Raw genomic sequence first — 22968 nt, forward strand, 5'->3', positions numbered from 1 at the left:
TAAATGATGAGAGAATTTGCACTTTTTGGTGAACTATCCCTTTAACTATTTGAAGCTATTCCCAATATTCTCCGGTTTTGAATAATTAATGAGATTGCATGATTTTACAGGTTTATTTAAACACATGTTTTTACGTTTGGTAACTTCTTGTTTTGTGCAGCCTACTCATAATTACCCATTCATGATCAAAAAAATTATCTGCTGATTGTGTCTGTCCTCGTGCACCAAATGTTGAGGTCTGCGTGCGTGTAGCTTTAAACTACACGCTAGTAATACAAGGTGATGTAGTCTACTAGACTAGCATGCATTAAGCTACCCCGCAGAAGGCTTCTGTATGTCATGTCTTATATGATCAAACGTGTTTATAATTAAAGATCATATAGTGAGATGTATGATAAGTCAAGTTCAATTTGACTAAGTTTATTGAAAGACCATGTACATCATATTTGTAAGTAAAAGTTACTGTATTCACAGAAATGTTTAAGTTTAATAGTAGATTTAGATTTAAATTAATTTCATTTCATTACTTAGAAAAACTGAGTGTAATTTGACTAGTAATTTGTTTCAGTGTGCAGACACACAACAATGATGTCATATATGCAAGTTTTCAAAAGCTGCATTTAATTCATGATAAGAAAACAATTTTCAGTAATTAGAAAAAAATGTATTTTTAAAGATCAGTTTGCTTTAGAACAGAAAATAAAATAAATCAATGTGCATGACAAATTACATTATTACATAATGAATTAGTCAGAATAATCTACTAACATAAGGACATGAGGACTTTACTAGTTTATAACAAATGTTTGATTGCATCATATAGCATTATACATGTAGGTACTGGAGCATTTCATAGATCTGTTTCATTTGCCATCTTTGCCTTTCTTCTTTTGTTGTTCCTGGAAGAAGTCATTGCACGCCACCGTCAGCGCCGCCACCAACACGACAAACTCGTTAAAGTCGACCTCGTTATCCTTGTTGGAGTCCAGATCATTCATGATCTTTTCCACCAGCATGGGGTCCTTCTGAGACTAAACAAAGAGAGGATAAAACAAAGCAAGTGTTCAGACCGTCCAAAAAAGATCAACAGATCCGTCTCATGGGCATCCATCCATCTATACGGACATTCCTATCCATGTGGCCATAACTGGGCAACCCCCAGTGGCCATGCCTCCCTTTGGTAACGTTGGTAACCAATGAGCCATGACTTTAAAGCTCAGACTTCATCAGCCTGTGGCTATACTGTATGATTGGCTATGTCTCTGTTTCTATGTACAAAGTTTTCTCCAAAAGTGAGCTAAATCTGACAAAACTCCCTTTGGGGACATTCAGGGACGTCCTGAATGTCAAATCAGAAAAATCGGTTCATAAATAAAGCAAATACTAAAATAAAAAATCGAAACGTTTTCATTTAGGGGTAGAATAAGTCTAATATTTATAATTTGATTTATATAATAATGTTATCTTTAAATAATAATGGTCATTAGTACCCACCCCATCCCAAAAATGAAATTTATCTCATCATTTACTCAACCTCATGCCAAACCAGATGTAAATGGCTTTCTTTCATCTGCAGAAAACAAATTATTTTTAGAAGAATATCTCAGCACTGTGGGTCCATTCAATGCAAGTCATCAGGGTCCAAAACTTTGAAGCTCAAAAAGCATATAAAGGTAGCATAAAAGTAATCTATATTCCTCCAGCGGTTAAAAGATTCTTCTGAAGTGATGTAATTGGGTTTGGGTTAAAATACACAAAAATTAAACTTCTTTGTCACATTACACCTTGCCATTGGAGTCTCTAGGTACGATCATGATTTCAAACTCGATTGCACTTCCTAGTGCTTGATGCATGTGCAGAGCGCTAGATGATGCTAAGCGTAATCGAGCTTGAAATTATGATCGCCAAGGAGACTCCAGATGTCAAGATGCACAGTGAAAAAGTAGTTACATTTAGGAATGTTCTCACTCAAAACAGATGAGATCACTTCAGAAGATATGGATTAAACCACTGGAGTTTTATTGATTATTTTATGCTGCCTTTATGTGCCTTTAGAAGCTTCAACGTTTTGGTCACCATTCACTTGCATTATATGGACCTACAGAGCAATTCTACTAAAAATTCTGTTCTGCAGAAGAAAGAAAGTCATTCACATCTGGGACGGCAATGTAATGGAGTAAATGATGAGAGAATTTTCATTTTTGGGTGAACTTTTGTGTCATTCACAGGAAGTGGGCGGTTGCTGCAGAGCTCTTTTGCTGCGGTTTGATGGCCGCGATTCTCTAAATGGTGGATATTTCTCTTCAGGATTTATGGGAAGTGTAGTTCTTTACCAGGAAATCCGCTATTAAAAATGACTTTTCAACAGGCATATACCATCGATTAACAACCATGGAGCTCACAGTAGTTCTGAGTAGATTAACGGTTTAGGGTTAGATTAAAAATCAATTCCCCAATACCAAAAATATACGGGATTTTTACTTTTGGAACCAGACTGTTACACTCTTTAATGATCTATGGTGTGTCTTCATTTAGTAAGTAAGTGTGTGTGTGTGTGTGTGTGTGTGTGTGTGTGGTTAACACAGAAAACTACCAGACACTGTTTAACCTCTCACTCATTTATTTTTCTGCCTTCTAATGTTACAGTACACATTCCCAATAGAGACAGAGGGTTGTGGTGAGGGAGAGGTGAAAATCTATATCAGGCAGTGTTCCAGGCAGTAACTGATGATGCGTAAACAACAGTCACCTTTTGATGATGCATACACAGCTGAGACCCACATTGAAGATAAATCACACAAAAACATGGCCAGGTCACGTTTCATCCCAAAACGTAGAACCGAATTTCAATTCAGGAACTAAATATCAGTTCAGTTCCTGGTGAGGAAACTAAAAGAAATCTGAATTCCATTCATGTTCACAAGAAACGAGCAGCAAAATCAATTTACCGCAGAAGGGTACTCTGTCTAATAAATCCTCCGTTTGAAAATATTTTATTATCAATATGCATATGAAAATAAACCAAACGTGATATCCAAACACTCTCAAAAACATATAAATTGGATATATATTGATTGTTTTTATGCTGTTGAAGTTATTTACCTGTTTAAAGGAACAGTTTTAAGTTAAACATAAATTTGGTTAAATTCCAAATTGATTTTTTAATATAACAAAACTCAATTTGAATACATTAGGTAACACTCATTTTAATTTGAGTAATTTTCAAGGGTCAGATCAAGCAGAACATTTTCGCTTTTTTGTTGAGCCTGTCACAAGACCGAAAGTTCTGTGCAAGATATCCAAAACAAAAATCAGAGTGATTTACGTTTAGTGAAAATTCAGATTGCCAACCATGAGAAAATCGGTGAGTTCGCTGTTTAGAAGTTCTTTCAGCTCTCCTTTATTGAGTTTGTATTTGTCTCCTTCGGTCCCCGAGTAGTTGTGGAAGACTGTGATGAGTGCGTCCATGGCTCCTTCCAGTTTACTGGGCATGGCTGCTGCAGATCACCTGTAGACATACAACTCTTTAATATTTGTGTATCTTTTGTTATTGTTCTAACAAAAGTTACAGTTCTTGCCCTGCACTAAAAAAGATGGATTGTTGCTGCTTGTTCAGTTTACTTAATTAAAATGGACTAAAGCAGCACAATTCTTGAACATTTTGTCAAAACTATTTACATTTATGCATTTGGCAGACGCTTTTATCCAAAGCGACTTACAGTGCACTTATTACAGTGACAATCCCCCCAGAGCAACCTGGAGTTAAGTGCCTTGCTCAAGGACACAATGGTGGTGGCTGTAACGTTCCGGTGTTGTCTGTCCTATGTTCTCTGTTTTCACCCATCACGTTTATGTCATGTTTCCTGGTCTGCTCCGTGTTTTCCGTCTCACCTGTCACCGCTCCCATTCCATGTCACGTTTTCCCTGTTGTCCGCCTGTAGTCTCACTGTCCGAGCGTAAAACTACATTTCCCACAATTCCCGGCCCACGTCACTGCCTGCACTCATCAGTGTTTCCACCTGTGTCTCGTTGAGTCTTGATTGTGTTTGTGTATTTAACCGTGTCTGTTTCTCCTTTCCCTTGTCGGTCTTTGTTGTAAGTGGATGCCTGTTTCCCATGCTTCCATCATTGTTACTTCTCTGTTGTTATACCCGTTTATGCCTCCCGTTAACCCTTTGTTTGCCTTTCGTGTTTTGTTTATCTTTTTCCCATCGTGGATGTTTACTTTTGTTCATGTTTGTATTACCCTTGTTGTCTAAATAAAACCTCCGCTGCGACTAGATCCGCATCCTGTGTCTGCCTCTACCCACAATCGTGACAGAAAGACCGACCGCAAATGGATCTAGCAGCGGTTTTCACCACACTGGCCCATGCAAATTTTCCCGTTTGCGAGTACTCACGGCTCTTCTCCACGGTCGCCATCCACACCGGGTTCGACGACGCTTCCCTGAAGCTCATCTACCGGAGCGGGTTACCATCAGCCCAGTGGTGGGAAGCGCCGGAATTCGGAGAGCACACTTGGAGGGAGTACGTGAGTCTCACCCTCAAGAAACTCGCACCCGAGGAACCACTCCTCGTGTTTCCGGCTGTCGAGCCTGAGCCCCGGCCTTCCCGGATCGATGAGCCAGCGCAGCCAACTTCTTCCGCCCAGAGGAGGAGGAGAAGGAAAGCCTCCGCTCTCCAGCTCACGCCTGCCACGGTCAACGAGCCAGCACCCGCGCCTGCCACGGTCAGTGAGTCAGCGCCTGCCACGGTCAGCGAGCCGGCACCTACGCATATCACGGTGAGCGAGCCAACGCCTACGCACATCACTGTGAACGAGCCTGTCGCGCCTGTAGCCTCGCCCGTCCCTGAGCCAGCGCCTGAAGCCTCGCCCGTCCCTGAGCCAGCGCCTGAAGCCTCGCCCGTCCCTGAGCCAGCGCCTGAAGCCTCGCCCGTCCCTGAGCCAGCGCCTGAAGCCTCGCCCGTCCCTGAGCCAGCGCCTGAAACCTCGCCCGTCCCTGAGCCAGCGTCTGTAGCCTCGACCGTCCAAGAGCCAGCGCCAGCAGCCAGGACCGTCCAACAGCCAGCGCCCTTCGAACCCTCTAGGGCTCTGCTTCCCGAGCCTCCCAGGGCTCCGCCTCTCGAGCTTTCCAGAGCTCCGCCTCTCGAGCTTCCCAGAGCGCCACCCCTCAAGTCACTCGGGCCTTCCAGGGCTCCGCCCCTCAAGTCACTCGAGCCTTCCAGGGCTCCACCTCTCGAGTCTCTCGAGCCTTCTAGAACTCCGCCCCCTGAGCCCCCTACGGCTCCGCCTCTCGAGCCCCCTACGGCTCCGCCTCCCGAGCCTCCCACGGCTCTGCTCCCAGAGACTCCAGAGCTTTCTACGTCTCCACCTCTTAAGCCTCCTACGGCGCCACCGCCCTCAGCTCCGCCTCCTGAGCCATCCTTGGCTCCGCCTCCTAGGCCTTCCTCAGCACCGTCTCCTGAGCCCCCAGAGCCTCCCTCAGCTTTATCTCCAAGGCCCCTTGGATCAGCCCTAGCCCTTTGGCCTCCTCCCAGGCCCCCTGAACCGGCCCTTGCCTTACGGCCAGCCTCTGGGCCATCTAAACCCGACCCTGCCCAGGCAACACCTCCCAGACCACCGATACCTGTCCCTGCCCGGTTGATACCTCCCTGGCCTCCTAAACCTTTCCCTTTGTGCCCCCGCAGACTGCCTAATTGCCCCTTGTGCCCCCACGGACTGCCTAACTGCCCCTTGTGCTCCCACGGACTGCCTAACTGCCCCTTGTGCCCCGTGGACTGCCTAATTTCCCCTTGTGCCCCCATGGACTGCCTAATTGCTCCTTGTACCCCCTTACTCTGTCTTTGTGTGCCTTGTGTCCCCTTTGGTCTGTTAGTTTTTCCTCCCATCTAGCCCCTCTCGCCCTGTACATCTGTTTATTCCTGTTGGTTCTTCCCTCCTGTCTCTTAGGACCATCTGGAATCCGGTCCTTTTGAGGGGGTATGATGTAACGTTCCGGTGTTGTCTGTCCTATGTTCTCTGTTTTCACCCATCACGTTTATGTCATGTTTCCTGGTCTGCTCCATGTTTTCCGTTTCACCTGTCACCGCTCCCATTCCATGTCACGTTTTCCCTGTTGTCCGCCTGTAGTCTCACTGTCCGAGCGTAAAACTACATTTCCCACAATTCCCGGCCCACGTCACTGCCTGCATTCATCAGTGTTTCCACCTGTGTCTCGTTGAGTCTTGATTGTGTTTGTGTATTTAACCGTGTCTGTTTCTCCTTTCCCTTGTCGGTCTTTGTTGTAAGTGGATGCCTGTTTCCCATGCTTCCATCATTGTTACTTCTCCGTTGTTATACCCGTTTATGCCTCCCGTTAACCCTTTGTTTGCCTTTCGTGTTTTGTTTATCTTTTTCCCATCGTGGATGTTTACTTTTGGTCATGTTTTTATTACCCTTGTTGTCTAAATAAAACCTCCGCTGCGACTAGATCCGCATCCTGTGTCTGCCTCTACCCACAATCGTGACAGTGGCTGTGGGGATCAAACGGATTACACATTTAAATGTGTAAAATGAAAGTTTACTTTATACATTTGAGTTGGGACTATATGACTACATGCATTGATAAAACTGGGCAAGGGATTTCCATTTTCCAGCACGCTTTGCATGGAACTTGATAAGGAAAGAAAATTTTCAAATTAAGATGAATATAACAGTTTCTGAAATGTTGGAGTCTTGGGGGTTACCATATTGGTGAAGAGTGGAGCTTGAGCTAACGATAAGGTAGATGTCACCCATGAAACTGATAGCATGTTTCGTAGAGCGGCATGAATTTAGCACGCTTGCATTCACTTTCACTATTTAGTACATGAAGAAATTAAAGAGATTTATTTGAGTTACATTGACAAGTCTAATTTTGTTGGGTTTACCCAATTAAACTAGGTTCTCTCCACGCAAAGTGTTTGTGTTGAGATTATATAGTAATTTTAAATTAAGAAAACTAATTTCAAACACGTGGAACGACTGTCCATGATTGAATCAGCATTTTTTTTTTGTCTGCTACAAAGTGGCTATATCCACTAACAAAAATATACCAAAATAAAAGAACCATTTTAGTACCATATATTTGGATATGTACCATGGTAAATGCCAAGCTATTATTTGTAGTACCTTGGAGTACCATGTATAAATGACACACAAATATAAACTATAAATCCAGTACCATTGCACAAAACATATCCAGGCATTATTTTCATATCTCATCACTGCACTATGCCACTGCCACAGTGGTTTTGGTAAAAGTCAATCTTTTACCATGTTATTAAAAGCATATTTGAACATAAAAGAGGTTTAAAATCATAAAAAATTATATTAAATAAATTATTCATAGGTTATTACTCCTCTTTCGTATCAATTGAGGTGCAAAGTTTGTTTGCAAAAGAGAACAAAAAATGTCTTACCTTGTTCAGAACTGAGAAGGGAACTTTGGGTGTGTTCGTTAACAAAGTGTTTTGAAGCGTGAGTGAAGTTGTTTATGAGTGCATTAAAACGACCCTCCTCTGTTGTCATGACGATGTATGGTAGCTTAGGTGTTGCACCACAGTAACCCTGTGATCTTACAGTATATGATCCCCACCTGCACAGAAAACATACTCTAAATAAAAGAGCAGCAGCCCCCTGAGAGTTTTAGACACAGACAGACACATCAGCACAGGTGTTCCCCATCCACCCCAACACAATTAGAGTAATATAGAGCATATACAGTAGCCCCAAATACATTGGATATTTAGTTTTCTAATTTAATGACGTTCATAAATTTTTAAGTATGGCTTAAGTGTCCAAATACGTATTAGGGCCTCTTTAAACTGTAAAATGAATCCTTGTAATCCCTAACTGTCAGCAGCTTTAGTGGGGGGACACACACCTACCGTACACTGATCAGGCACAACATTAAAACCACTGACAGGTGAAGTGAATAACATTTATTATCTCATTACAATGGCACCTGTCAAGGGGTGTGATATGTTAGGCAGCAAGTGAACAGTCAGATCTTGAATTTCATGTGTTGGAAGCAGGAAAAATGGGCAAGCATAAGAATCTGAGCGACTTTGACAAGGGCCAAATTGTGATGGCTAGACGACTGGGTCAGAGGATCTCCAAAATGGCAGGTCTTGTGGGGTGTTCCCAGTATGCAGTGGTTAGTACCTACCAAAAGTGGTCCAAAGAAGGACAACCAGTGAACCGGTGACAGGATCATGGGCGCCCAGGGCTCACTTATGCGCGTGGGGAGCAAAGGCTAGCCCGTGTGGTCCGATCCCACAGAAGAGCTACTTAAGCACAAATTGCTGAAAAACATAATGCTGGCCATGATAGAAAGGTGTCAGAATACACAGTGCATCACAGCTTGCTGCGTATGGGGCTGCGTATCCAGGGACCAGTCAGACTGTGCATGCTGAACCCTGTCCACTGGCTAAAGGGCCTGCAATGAGCATGTGAGCATCAGAACTGGACCATGGAGCAAATGGAAGAAGGTGTACTGGTCTGATGAAACATGTATTTATATATACACTGTATATATAAAAGGGTCGCATACGCGTTCGCTTCTTTTTAAAGATGCCATTCCGTAAGTGTTCCACAGCACTTTGGCAGGAGTTGTGTATCCTTATAAGCAATTGTATACTGTTATATTTTGTTTGTATCTATCTATCTATCTATCTATCTATCTATATATATATATATATATATATATATATATACATAAGACGTTCGGTAAGGCACATCCTGCCGTCATGAAAGCTGCATTCACTGTCTGGGCCGCGCCCATGCAGAGTCAGCTCTAATGGAGACAGACTGCCCTCACTGTGAGTCTCAAAATGCTTTGTTCGTGAATCACCCTCATTCTTAGGGATGATTCAGTCTCCCGCGCCCTCCCAGCCACCTCTTCTGTTACACCCGAGGGATCACACGAGGAGGCAAGGTGGGGCCGTAAGCTCGAGCAGGATGAATTTGAGGTGGTTATCATGCAGGCACAGGCCCCACGAGCTCCTCAATCTCCATGTAACGCGTCTATGCCGAAGCATTATGTGCGTGATGAGCTCCGGCCCTCTGCAGGAGTGCATGGCCTTGTCTCGTTCAGCAATTCTGACGCTGGGGATGATGACGATATCACGTCATTCACTGCATCGTCCCCCAGCAAGGGTGAGGAGCGTGTACGCGCCACTGACAAGGAGATGCTTTGCGTACTTTCAAGGGCGGTCGAAGAGCTTGAAATCAAGTAGTCTCCTCCAGAGGAACCTACACAATCTCGCCTTGATGAATGGTTCCTGCAGTCCGGACGCCATCAAGCGACCATGTCCCGTAGATCACTCTTACCTGAAGTTCATATCGAACAGTCAAAATCCTGGCACATGCCCTATTCAGCTTGCCCTTGCAGCGATTACATATTCTCTAATGTGGATCACAGGGAAGAAAGCAGTTATGCCCAACTACCCCCCTGAAAGAGGCAGGTAGCTGCCCGACGAGTAGCAGGACATGGAACACACACCCCGTTCATCTTTCTAAGCCATGTTGACTAACGTCTGCATTGGCTGGAAGAGCAAACTCAGCAGCGGGCCAAACTCGTTCAGCACTCGTGATGACTATGCTCCAAAAAAAGCTAAGCTCCTCAAACAAATAGATGAACAAGGCTATAATCCAGAGACATTCAAAGTGCTCCACTACGGACTTAGCGCTGCGAGCCACGAACGTCACTGCACTGGCTGGCCCTCACAGAAGTGCGTGATGTGGGAAAAGCCGCTCTATTTGATGCTCCAGTGTCTCCAGCCAGCCTTTTCGTGGGCTCTGTGAAAGGAATTGCTGAGTGCTACGTCACGACTCAGCAACAATCAAAGGCTATGAGACATTTTAGAAAAATTTCTCAGAAAACAGTGTCTAATCATTTCCTCATGTGCAACTTCAATCCTTCTCTGTCATAGGTCATGAAGAGCTAACAAAACTTATCGAAACGTCAAAAGCCACAACATGTTTGTTAGATCCTTTACCAACTAAACTCTTAAAAGAGGTATCTCCTGTAATTTCAGAACCTCTTCTTAATATTATTAACTCCTCTATGCTTAGGACATGCCCAAGAAACTTTAAAATGGCAGTTATCAAACCGCTTATTAAGAAGCCACAACTTGAACCTAATTATAGACTGATTTCAAATCTCCCGTTTATGTCAAAAATACTAGAAAATGTAGTATTCTCCCAAACATGTTCATTTCTACAGAGAAATAGTATATACAAAGAATTTCAGTCAGGATTTAGGCCTCATCACAGTACAGAGACTGCACTTATCAAAGTTACAAATGACTTGCTCTTATCATCTGATCGCGGCTGCATTTCTCATCTAGTGCTTTTAGTTCTTAGTGCTGCATTCAACACGATAGATCACAACATTCTCTTGAATAGGCTAGAGAATTATGTTGGCATTTGTGGAGTTGCATCAACATGGTTTAGGTCATATTTAGCAGACTAGGGAAAAAAAACCTGAGCATCAAAAGTGCTCTTGACACACAATGCTGTTCCCCTCTTCCCCACTGCTGTTTGTTGGGAAAGGAATATTGTTGTTTAAAATGCTGTTCAATGTGTTGTTTTCTGTGTTTCACATTAATCACATGCAATGTTTGCACATTATGCACAACCACTTCCCAATTGTGAGCGGTGCATTGTATCATGTATGAACATACAAAGGTTGCAAAAAGAGTACAGCGCTCGCACGATTATACGATCCAATTTGCACGTCGGCTGCCCCGTTACAATGATGTTCTGTCTACCATGGTTTTGTCCAATGATGTGCCAGAGTTACAAGCCGAAATACACAATGTTCTTGTAAAAAACGCGATAGAGGTTGTTTCATACAAATAAATAAGCCTGCTGTCCTACTGTGTGATTTGCGTCAATAGATCTAAAGGACGTGTACTTCATGTACCAATTGCACCGCGTTACAGCTGGCTTTTTAGATTTGCGTTTGAGGGAACTGCGTATCAATTTAAAGTCCTTCATTTCAGTCATCTCTGGCTCCCTGCACGTTCACGAAATGTATCGATGTGGCACTCGCCCCATTGAAAATGAATGATGTGTGTGTTTTGAATTACCTCAGCAATTGGTAATTGCTTGCCAATCAGAGGCACTACTGAACGAACACAGAGACTTGCTGCTATGTCATATGGAAAATCTGGTATTATGTCAACTTGGTGAAAAGCAGACTTTTCCTCAGCCAGTAATTCTCCTTTTTTAGGAGTTCATGCGTGCGCACCTCATGAACGAGTGAGTACAGGCCATTCTTTGGTGTCTGTTTAAGTTCAAATTGAAAAAAACGAATTACCACTTAAGTAATTTCATTTTCATGTGCAGTGCGGTAAATTGCTACTGTCTGGCTGCTCTAGCACCATGGACAGCACCAGCCTTCTACCAACAGGGTGTTATGCTGGGTCAAGTTTTCAGAAAGAATAAGTCGCATATCGCGCTGGCCCATGTATGGCCAGCTAAACGCATGTATGTGCTTCCCCTGGTGCGCCTCCTTCATTCTGTCATCGGCAAAGTCCGAGTGGACATGGAAATGAAAGGGCCAAATCAGTCCTGGTTTCTGGAGATGGTAGAATCACTGGAAGGGCCTCCATGGGAAATACCGCTGAAGAAAGATCTCTCTCAAACACAAGGCACGATTTGGCATCGCCAGCCAGAGCTGCGAAGCCTACAATTTTGGCCTTTGAATGGAGTGCTCTAAATACCCCAGAACTGACGCATTCAGTCATGAATACCATTTTACAGGCCAGAGCGCTGTCCACGACATGCCTCTATGCGCTGAAATGGAATGTGTTCACTGATTGGTGTATTTCACATGGCAAAGACTCAGTAAACTACACTATACATGAAATTTGCATATTTCTTCAAGAGCATTTAGATGCGGGACTCACTCCGTCGATGCTCAAAGTTTATGTGGCGACTATATCTGCATGTCACGCAGCAGAAGCCGTTGCTACTATAGGCAAGCATGATGTAATTATAATGTCCCTTAGAGGAGTGAGGTGATTAAATCCACCTTGGCTGGCCACAGTGCCGACTTGGGACCTAACTTTGGTCCTACAAGTGTTCGCAGGGCCCCCCTGCGAGCCTTTGGACAATGTGGATTTGTGCATGCTTTCTAATAAGACTGCATTACTGCTGGCTCTGGCCTCAGATGACTTACATGCACTTTCAAATGACAATTCATGTCTGGAGTTTGGCCCCCGTCTTTCAAAAGCCACTGTCAAACCCAGAAAAGGCGATGTGCCTAAGGTTCTAAACACACCCTTCAGAGAGCAGGCAGTTCACCTTCAAGCCTTCTTCCCTCCTCCATTTAATTCAAATGAGGAACAATCCTCGCATTTGTTATACCCTGTGTGGGCGCTTCAAGCATACGTTGAACGCACCCGCCAGTTCAGGCTGTCCGATCAGCTCATTGTTTGCTATGGAGGATACACGAAAGTAATGTCCATCTCCAAGCAAAGACTTTCTCACTGGATCGTTGATGCGATTGTCCTGACATACGAGTCGCAGTGTAAGATTTGCCCAATTGGTGTTAAAGCACACTCATCTAGAGCAGTGTTTCCCAACCACTGTGCCGCTTGTCACGTGTACAGTGAAAAATTACCAAATTCCACAAAATAAATAAATGCATGAAAAAAAATTATTTCAGGGATTCAAACTCCTCATCTTTCGGAAAAATTTGCCGTTTTATGATTGTGAAGAGCAATGATTAAAGTGCAAAAGTGACTGATATTTATACCCGTTAAGGGTCAATCACATGACTCGCAGCAGCGCTGCAGAATACATTAAAGTCTCTGAAGTGACGTCACTTTACACCAATAATGTCTTTGAGAGTACTAAGCAAAAAGACATAATTAAAAACTGTCCAAATTTGTGGAGACACTGAATATCTCACAATTTCTTTTAATTAAATATTACCTTATCGTTTACGAATATCAGAGACCCCAATTACTGAACTACTTTAAATTCAGCAAGAAAATGCTTAGACCTAAATATAAACAAGTCCTTTTATCAAACACCATAGCCAATATTAGATATATTGGCATTATTGTAGAAAGGTTTCAACTAAGTCGTGTGGAAGGACACTCCCCATATGCGGAAGCAGAAAGCAGTGTCTCGTTCCCTTCGTCTCAGGGAACCGAGGTAACATACGTAACCGGGACGTTATTAATGACACATTCATTGAAGACCAGTACTAGAATCTGAATATGCACTCACTGACACATCCAAAGATGGGTATATCTATAGGTTATGTTGTATTGTTGTGTGTCTGGCTATATGGTTAGTTTTTCGGTTGTGATGCTGAATGATGTTTGATGAGGTCATGTGGTTTATTTGTTAGTTGCTTGTACTGTATCATGTCTGTTTGGTTGTCTGGTCAACTCATTACAGAAAGGTTCAGTGCTTTGATTGGAAACTCCAACATCCTCCAAGCAAATAGTCATGACTATTATTGCTCAAAGGAAGGAGAGACTGATGACGTGCACAGTGTAGGCTACTTGTTTTCCCCAAAGCCACAACGATTCCATGGAGTACACTTCTAGGTTTAAACATAAGTCTTCTAATTTGAGGAAATCAGTATTTCTTTTATTTGGAGATGTACAATTTCCTGATACTTTTCTAAAATAAAGTTTTGGAGCTCTACATTTTACTGTGGTTATGTTACAAAAGGATAAATATAAGTATATTTTTTGCCTCCTGCTTTTACCTGAGGGAGAGGGCAACGGGTTAGGATGAGGCTCAGGTGTGCCCCCCCTCCATCCCTCAAAGCTAAAAGTGTTTTCCATTCATTAAGATGATGAAATGTATCCCTTCGAAGTGTTCAGTGAATTAGAGTGAGACGAACCTCTTGAATATATCATGCTTGAAGCCTCTCACCCTTATAGTTGCAGAAAATCCTTCTTTCTTGGTAAACTGTCAGCTTTCATACTGTATTTTCAGTCCAAACATTATTGCCAAATATCAAAATGCACATTTTAAGAGGGAAACATTTAGTTGTTTTCACAGTATCACCACAGACATCAGACGGCCTTTGGATGGTTATTGTTTTTAATGATGATGCGTTTCTGACCTCTAGTGGCTCAATGTGGTATTGCAAAATCGCACCAAGCATGAGGCATGTACTGTAGCTTTGACAGCACTGATACACAGAGTCAGGATAATTTAACCGAGGGGGCATTTTAAATTTCGAAGGGGGCACAGATTTGCCACTTTACCATTACGTTGCTGAAAATTACGGCTCGGCGGCCATTTTTGGAATGCTCACAATGTAAACAAGCGGCATGCCATCTAAAAAACGGTTGGTCAAGATTATGATCAAAGAAAATATTTCAGATCAGCAGTAAAATCTGACTACACTGGTATCATAAATTGTGCTTTTTATATCCGATTACACTTAAAAAAAACATTTAAAAATTTAAATAAAAAACATAAACTTGAATATCTAATGCGCATGCGCGTTCTTGAGATGATTGACATGTGATATCTGAATATGAAAGGTGATTGGCTCCTTTACCTGAAGGCGGGACTTACTTTTACATCTGTTGCCCGTTTGTGACCGTTTGGTGTTCTAATTTCTTTTATATTTTTATTTTTATTTTTATTGATGCTCATGAGTAATACCAGTCAACTACAAAATAAATTAAAAAAAAAAAATTAAAAAAGAGACAAAACAAAACTAAAAGCTGGGGGTGGGATATAATATAAATTGAACATATTGACAAATTATGAGAATTACATGACACTGAAAAAAGGAAAAGAATTGCAAACACATAATGTTTTTAAGGCTTTTTTGTTCTCAGACAATTTAATTGAAATGAGGTATTTTTCAAGTTCTTTCATAAAAACAAGAAAGAGAGGTTTAGCATTTAGATATTTCGATTTATGAATGTGGAACTTGGCGAGTAACAAGATCAGATTAATTACATAAAATTTACCGTTTGATCATAATCAGCAAAGCCTAGTACCACATCCTTCCAAAACAACACACATTCATTATAAATTTCATTCCCAAATCATCTTGCCAGAACATTTTAGTAACGGGACAATACCAAAAAAGATGTGGAAGCATCCACACTTTTTTCCAATAGATATTACCTACTGCATTATTCCAGTAAGCAGTCACAGGTGGTACAGTAACAATTTCCTGCTTGAATAATGAATGGACTGATCAATTATTATTTTTGTAGGGTGAAGCAAAACACAATTTACCAACAGGAGTATTAACCAAACTCATAGAGACTGGAAGTAGAGATTGAGCATCTCTCAATAAAACAAAAACACCTGATGAGATTGAACCCATCACTATTGAAAATTATTTGGGAGAAACAGGAAACTGAAAATGATCTAGAAATTCCTTATAGGAAAACAACAACAACCCTTGAGAATTGATTAATTGACTGACTAACACAATATTTTAATCAAACCAATTTTGAAAAAATATAGATTTATTCTTGTTTAAAATATTACAGTTATTCTAAATAAAATATTTATGGGGTGAAAAATTGTGCTTGAATATCAATGACCAAGCCAAAAGAGCCTGCTTATGAAAATCAGATAATGTTGCTGGTAATTGTTCCATTTTGTAGTAACATAACAAAAGAATATCAGGTGTTCTAATTTCTCCCATTCATTTTAATAGAAGTGACCCGTCTCTGATAAAGAGTATCTGGGCTAACCACACAAAGCTAAACACCTCCTAAAGCAGTTGTTCATTTCCTGGTAACTGTTGTGAAGCAGAGGCAGCCAGAAAATGTTTCTTTATCCCTTGTCTGCACCTGTGTCTGAAATTGTGGCATGTCAGCACTTTAAAATATGCCCAAAATATACACAAAGCACAAAATGCAAAATCTAAAATGTTTTGTTGAATAAGAATCTAATCAAAATATATTTACAGTTTTATTCATGTCATTTTTATAAAACTTGTTTGTTTGATTAAATTATCCATTTATCAACCTAAATAACGTTTAAGACAACTTCACTCATATTCATTAACAAAACACAGCAAAGGGTTGTAAACCACCATAATTTCCTTCTTTTAGACTTTGAGCCTCTGAGCTCTGACTGAATTACATGGCTGTAAAAAAGAACTACTGTCCCCACCTTTCACCTCATATGTTAAATTATTCACTACAAATAGTTTTTAGGATTAATTTGCTTTATTTATTTCACAATTTAGTTGAATATTTAGGTGTGCAAATAAAAATAACAACATATTTAAAAGATAATAATTAAATGATAAATTTGGCTCAAATACAACATTTTGGCTGAAGGGGCACAGCGGTATGCCACCAACCACCCCCCTCCCATCAGAAGTATTTTCTCAAAATGTTGTAAAAGACTTAAAGATGCGATTGTTGATGTCTGTTGAAGGCTAATGGAGCTAAGGTCACCAAAAGTCAATTTGGGCTTAGCGAGATTAAACAGACCCCGTCTTCCCCTTAAAGTTGTTGTAAGATTTGTACACTGTTCATATCTTCATAGTAAATTAAAACGATTTGGCAGAACGACGGTAACCAGCAGCTAACCATGACCGCTATTACATGCTAAACTCACACAATGCATATCATAAAAAAACACAAGACATTAGGCTACATGATCACTTTCAATAGTCAAATCAAAATTTGTTGGATATTACACCATGTCATGTAGGAAATCATTTTTATTATATGTTCTCTCTCCTAGGCCTACATGAAGTCCATCGTGTGGTACCTTAGGAGACACAGCTAGAAGACACAGAAGACACAGCTAGTACCTTAGAATACATCATATGAAAACATCTCATCAAAGAAAAGCAGTTAGCAAACAACTTGAGATGATTGAGTCTAGTCTAGTCATATTTTCTGCAATAGTTAGAAAATAGCATAGAATATACATGAAGTATAGTACATATAAATGACCCAAAATGTGAATATTTCATTAACCCAAATCTTGTGCCGAGCCTATGCTCGACTGAATCATGGCCGAGGCAATCTGGAGCCAATCGCAAATACCCATTGAATTGAGAATCTAACGGTGATTTAACGGGTTACGTGCCTGTGGTAGATTTATGTGACTACCTCACCTGCCCACAAACAAACATGGCAAACATGTCACACTGTTTGTGTGCAGCTTTTACTTTTAACATATTTAAACATAGAGAGAAATGCCATCCAACATTATTACATTGGTCAACAAGATTGCCAGAGACCACATCTACGATTAGAACATCGGGTAACGTAATTACATCAGTTTGTATGATCTTTTTAATGTGGCTTTACTAGCGAAGTACAATAAACTGCAACAGTGGAATCATATTAACATTAGTGTAGCAAATGGTTATATTTGGATTTTTGCTATGGCCGTTTAAGTCTTGATTGAGAATTTTACCGGTTTACTTAACAGATAGACCCAATCTTCCTAACTAAGTGAGCAGTTCCCTTACTGAACAAAACAAAGCACAATATAAGATGAGAAGAGTCTAAGGAAAGCTAACAAAGTTAGCAAATGTAGTAACTTACGGAGACCAGCCACAGAGGACACTGGCAATTTGGTGTATGTTTTGAGCGTGACTGATTGAAATCAATGCTGAATAGTTAGCACCCTAATGTAGGTATCCAAGACTTCGTTGCTCCCAGCACTGTCACTTTTGTTTCACAAATGGTCTCTGTTACTCTCTTTTAAGTATTTTTCAATCTGTTAATGATTTGGCCAATCGTCTGATTGAAGCTGGTGTGCATCATTTCTTGCCGTATCTCCTCGTAGACTCTTTGTTTACTTTGTGATCTCTCTAGTTTATCTTGAATCTCTGTAGAAGATCATATCGCTAGTTGAGTGCTCGTTTCCATATGTGTGTGTTTTTTTATTGTTGTTAAAGAGAAAAAGTACATGTTGCTTGAGATGGTAGCCATCCAAACTGTTGTTGTTTGGAAAAATTTACCAGGTGATGAAACATTATCCCGCCCTCTGCCCCTTGAAGTAATCCGCTCTTGCGTGGAGACCAGCAAGTTTTTCCGCAGCAAACTGGCCTTTTCTGTGGTGGAAACGGCTCAGGAACCCTCCCTGTACCATCTGTTGAAAAGGGCTCATTGTGACTTTCAGTTAAGCCTAAATTGAATTTAAACCCTCAATTAGACTCTTATCATAATTCATGTTTGATAATCTTTGCATGCTGTTTGTCTCAGCTGCAGGAGGACACTGTTTCCTGAGCACAGATGTGCTTCAACGGTAAAAAGTAAAAGCTGGGACATAAATTTTAGGGTGCATTTTCTGAATTTCTAGCTGCTGTCTACTGTAATGTCAGACCTTGTGTCACTGGAGATGTCATCACCCTTTACAAACGGGCAACCTGGAATTTCCCAACTAGCAAGTGGTTCACAAGTTAGATTCAACGAACAATGTGGAACTTACATTGTACTCAACTTGTGCAACGTACTGGAACCAGATAACGATGAGCAACATGAGCAACCACAGTATCAGACAGTTAATCCTAGTGCCAGCAAGAGCTGTTGTTTTGCTCTATTTTCTGGTTTGCAGTTATTCTATGCCCTGAATATAATGTGCAATGAAGTTGAAATCTGATACATTTGAAAAAAAAAAAACAAGAATACATTTATCTTAATGCAATGGCTTAAAACATCCATTGAGCTTTAGTGGCTTGTACTGAGCAGCGGTGATATGAAACAATGCCAGTTCAAGTCTAACTAGAACAAAAAGGGCCACAGAGTGCTAAAACATGCAAGCATTCAATCTAACCTATGAAAACATCACTTGTTTGTTACAACATTTTCAAGTAACAGATAGGTGCTGCTCCAACTCAAGCTGTATTGACATTTATTAAGCAACTAACATAAAAAATAGTCCCTTTGGAAAATTACATACAGTAATTAATTACCAAAAACTAAATACATTTAGCAATAGGTAAGTTCATCAAAAAACGTATTGTTGTTGAAGGATGTTTTGCATGAGCAGTGAATATCATTACTGACTCCATAGAGACCAGCTCAGTGGCCGTCTGCCCTGTCCTGCTCTTTGCTTTTCTCTGTTTGAACAAACAAACTTTATTCTGTAAACATATTTATGCATGACCACAGTGACATCCAACTGCAACTTCCTGGTCTGAAAATGGACAAAATCAAAACAAGGCCTTTTCATCTTTGTAAAGAACTGTCAGCAAATCTATGATTAATGAGAGGAAGAGAGAAAGACCATGAAAGAGAAAAAGAGAAGAACTGAGTCTTATACCCTCCCTAAGATATACAGTAGGCATACTCATCTATATAAAAAGACGTGTTGTTAATGATGCATTTCTACTAAAATCCAAGCAGACAAATAAATGCATATTCATGCAACATTGTGTAATGTCAGTTTATGCAAATGTTATGGTAATTATTGTATATTAATTGAAGGTTTTGTAAGGTGCAACAGGAAATTAGATGATGTGGTAAAAAATTCAGCTGTAATATTGAGGTCAGTTGCACTATACTGTACGTTTCAACATCCGACCGTTATACAAACGCAATATAAAGCAGTTGATGTTAGGGGTGGAAGTCAATAAGCACATTTAAATGCACCCCAATAGGCTGATAACTATGAAAAATCATCTTATTCAAACTATCTGACAATGCAAGACAACAGTGTTCGATCAGACTTTTTTTGTCTTTTGAAGTCAAAACGTTGCATCCATGTGCCAACAACACTTGCACCAGTATTGAATAAGCTGGAAAAGTGTTTACATGCAACGTTAAATCGGGATAATTTGCAAAAAACTACCTATGTTTATCAGATTTTGCTTACTAAAGGAAAGCCTTTAAAGGCGTTTACATGACCACACTGTGGCAGGGCGGAGGGCGGGGCCCTCATCAGGCTAATCAAGCCTTCGAGAGGGATAAAGGCCGACTACGGAAGATGGTGCGGGAGAGAGAGATCGTTCACGGGCATGTCCGTCATGTGTGTTTGTGTCTTTTGTTTAAGTTTATCATTAAAACTATTATTTATATTATCAAGCCGGTTCTCGCCTCCTCCTTGCCTGTCTAAACCCCTTTACACATACACACTGACTTATTAAGCACAATCGGTGTAAGATAGTGCATGTAAACTTGCCCAATGTTTGATTTCAGGAACTTTTGATTCAGTGGGTCACAATCTGATTCCAACTATTCTTGATGGATTTACATTTTTCAGGTATAATGTAAGTTCAAGTGGCTTGTTCCTAAACTCCATGTGAAAGCCATACTAAAATACATCTGCTCTTAACCAGCAATATAAACAGAATAAGTAGGTTTAATAGTATATTTTAGGATCAGAGTACGGCTTTGAAACTTTCATTCAGTGTAAAAAGAAATGCTGCATCACAGCCACCTAAAACTTTGTCTTGTTTTCTGTGGCTGTGCATGAGAAGGATCGATTTATTAGGTTTTTAGAGGTACTAATAGTTAATTTAACATTCTGACTATGAATTTTTGTGGATGGATCCAAAACAGTTTGAGAAAAAATCTTGATGCATCAGTGAATCGAATTTGTCACAAACCACACGGATGACTCACATCAAAGTCAAACACACTTCAGAGAACAGCAAAAGATCTATCATTCTTGTTCTTCATTTCTAGGTCAGAAATTAGTTGTGGAGGGACTTAACTGTTCAGCTAGTCAAATGTTGGATCATTTTCTAACTACCAATGGAAAGAGCGTTCACACACACCACACACCAGAGCAAGAGAGGGGGAGTGTGAGGGTCGAGAGAGAGCGAGAGAGAGCGAGAGAGAGAGACAGAGAGAAAGAGAGACGCTACAGATGCAGGAGGTGGTGCTTGGACAGATTTTAGAGGCGTAAAGGCCTGCCTTATTTGGCGCAGATTAGATCATTTACAAAAACCCACATCCACCAAACCCACTCAGCCAATAGAGGGCAAAAACAAGAGAAACTCGCCACCGGCCACTGCCAGCATCCTCACCCCACTGAAGGTGTAACAGCAGCTGGCCATTGCATCAATAACACATAGCTGGCAGTATGCACGTGGAGCCATTGAGTGGCATGCTGGACGTTAGTAACGCAACATGGGCTCTGTCTGAGCGCTCTGTACTGCAGCCAATGTGGGATTATCTTCAGCAGAACCACGAGAGCAGCTTGCGCTCTCCGCTGTTTCCTGTCATCCTCTCCGTGTCGATGTACCTGGTGCTGGTGTTGTTCTACACTCTGTTGGATCTTCTGGCTCCCACCTGGCCCTCCATCCGCCGCTACCAGATCCATCAAGACCATACAGTCACCTGGTCCAACATCGGCAACACTTTGGCTCTCACCACATACAACCATCTGCTCTACATCTTCCCCGCCGCTGTGGCCCAGTGGCTTTGGCGACCGCCCGTGCCGTTGCCCCGTGAGGCGCCTACACTCATCGCTTTCCTGCTGGGCATCGTGGGGTGCACAGTGGTGTTTGACTTCCAGTACTACTTGTGGCATCTTCTGCATCATCGTGTGGGCTGGCTGTATCGAACCTTTCATGCCCTCCACCACCAGTACCGCCAACCTTTCAGCCTGGTTACGCAGTACCTGTCCGCCTGGGAGCTGTTCAGCGTTGGATTCTGGACCACGGTGGATCCCTTGCTTCTCCAATGCCACTGTCTCACTGCCTGGGCTTTCATGCTTTTCAACATCTGGGTGTCCACGGAAGACCACTGCGGGTATGACTTCCCATGGGCCATGCATCGCCTGGTTCCCTTTGGCCTCTGGGGGGGAGCCCTGCGACACGACGCTCACCATCAGCAGCCAGGCACTAACTTTGCCCCTTTCTTTGCGCACTGGGACTGGTTGGGGGGCACCGCTACCATGCCCGCACCTATGAAGACAAAAACACGGAGAGAAAGGGACAAAAAGGAAGCCTGAGGCTTTATTTAACTCACTCTCTTTTCCCTTTCACGCGCTCGCTCTGCCTCTTAATGATCCCTTTATAATCTCGCTTTCATTCCATCTGTCCCGCCCTGTCTCGCACATTCCCCTTCCTTATTCATTTCATCTTTTCCAATTTCTCTATTTAATTTCTTCAGAAATACAAAGTGTCTTACTAACAAACAAGTAGAGGAAAAGCTGAGCTGAACATTCAGAACGAAAGAGCCTCAGTCCTCTGTTTTTGTTTGTTTGAATGTATAGTGTCTTTTCTTGCAAATTGAAATATATATTTTTCTAAAACCTCTCTACTATTGTCCAATTTATTGAGGTTTTGTGGGATATCTCAGGTTAGTAGTTTTGGCCTTATTTGAAGACAAGTTGTCTGCAATGTCTTTATAAGAGATTATATGTATTTTGTGTGTTTAAAATTGCTTGTACTCTTATGCTTGTATTTGTATTTTGTATTGTATTAAAATTTGTATTTGACACTTTTCTCTAAACTTGGGTCAATAAAATGCTCTGATGTTTGTTAAGTGTTGAGTTTTGGAAAGTTTCCCTATATAAACTGTGTTTATATGCATTTGAGGATTTTTTGAAACCTACATTAGTGTTGCACAAAATTCCATTGACAAAAAAGCACTGACCATTATAATCGTTAGAGAAATAGTGTATGATGTAATATTGCGTAAACCCACAGGCACATTGGCTAACATAGTTGGCTCACAGTGATTGCTAGAAATCTCTAAGACGGCACTCACAGAAGGTGCTGTTTGTGCAAATCAGAATATTTAATCTAAAAATAAAACTCATGCCATGTTGTTCCCAACCTTTATGACTTTCTTTCCTCTGTGGAACAGAAGATGTGATGTTAGGCAGAATGTTAGTCTCGGTAACCATTCACTTTTTCATGTTATGTAAAAAAGATGAAAAGACTTTAAAGACGAATAATAATAATAATAATTGTGTGGAACATGCGAGCATGCTCATAATAACAACACGGCCATTACAAAAACTTAAAAATGGTTTTCTGTGAAACACAAAATGAGATGTAGACAGGA

At 41.2% G+C, this 22968-nt stretch overlaps 2 protein-coding genes across 2 annotated transcripts; one reads left to right on the forward strand and one right to left on the reverse strand.

The window, feature by feature from the left end:
- Positions 1-619: 619 nt before the first annotated feature.
- LOC127627663 (protein S100-A1-like) lies at positions 620-18252 on the reverse strand. Its single transcript, XM_052104138.1, has 4 exons — positions 17548-18252; positions 7441-7616; positions 3352-3508; positions 620-1031 (listed from the first exon to the last, which is right to left on the reverse strand). Exons 3-4 carry the CDS (start codon positions 3490-3492, stop codon positions 864-866), a joined length of 309 nt encoding a protein of 102 aa, XP_051960098.1. The 5' UTR covers positions 3493-3508; positions 7441-7616; positions 17548-18252; the 3' UTR covers positions 620-863.
- A 2401-nt stretch (positions 18253-20653) lies between these two features.
- Positions 20654-22420, forward strand: LOC127627650 (cholesterol 25-hydroxylase-like protein 2). Its single transcript, XM_052104119.1, has one exon. The coding sequence runs from the start codon at positions 21035-21037 to the stop codon at positions 21905-21907; it is 873 nt and encodes a 290-aa protein (XP_051960079.1). The 5' UTR covers positions 20654-21034; the 3' UTR covers positions 21908-22420.
- Positions 22421-22968: the final 548 nt, after the last annotated feature.

Source organism: Xyrauchen texanus, chromosome 34, assembly GCF_025860055.1.
Source record: "Xyrauchen texanus isolate HMW12.3.18 chromosome 34, RBS_HiC_50CHRs, whole genome shotgun sequence".
NCBI classification, from domain to species: Eukaryota; Metazoa; Chordata; class Actinopteri; order Cypriniformes; family Catostomidae; genus Xyrauchen; species Xyrauchen texanus.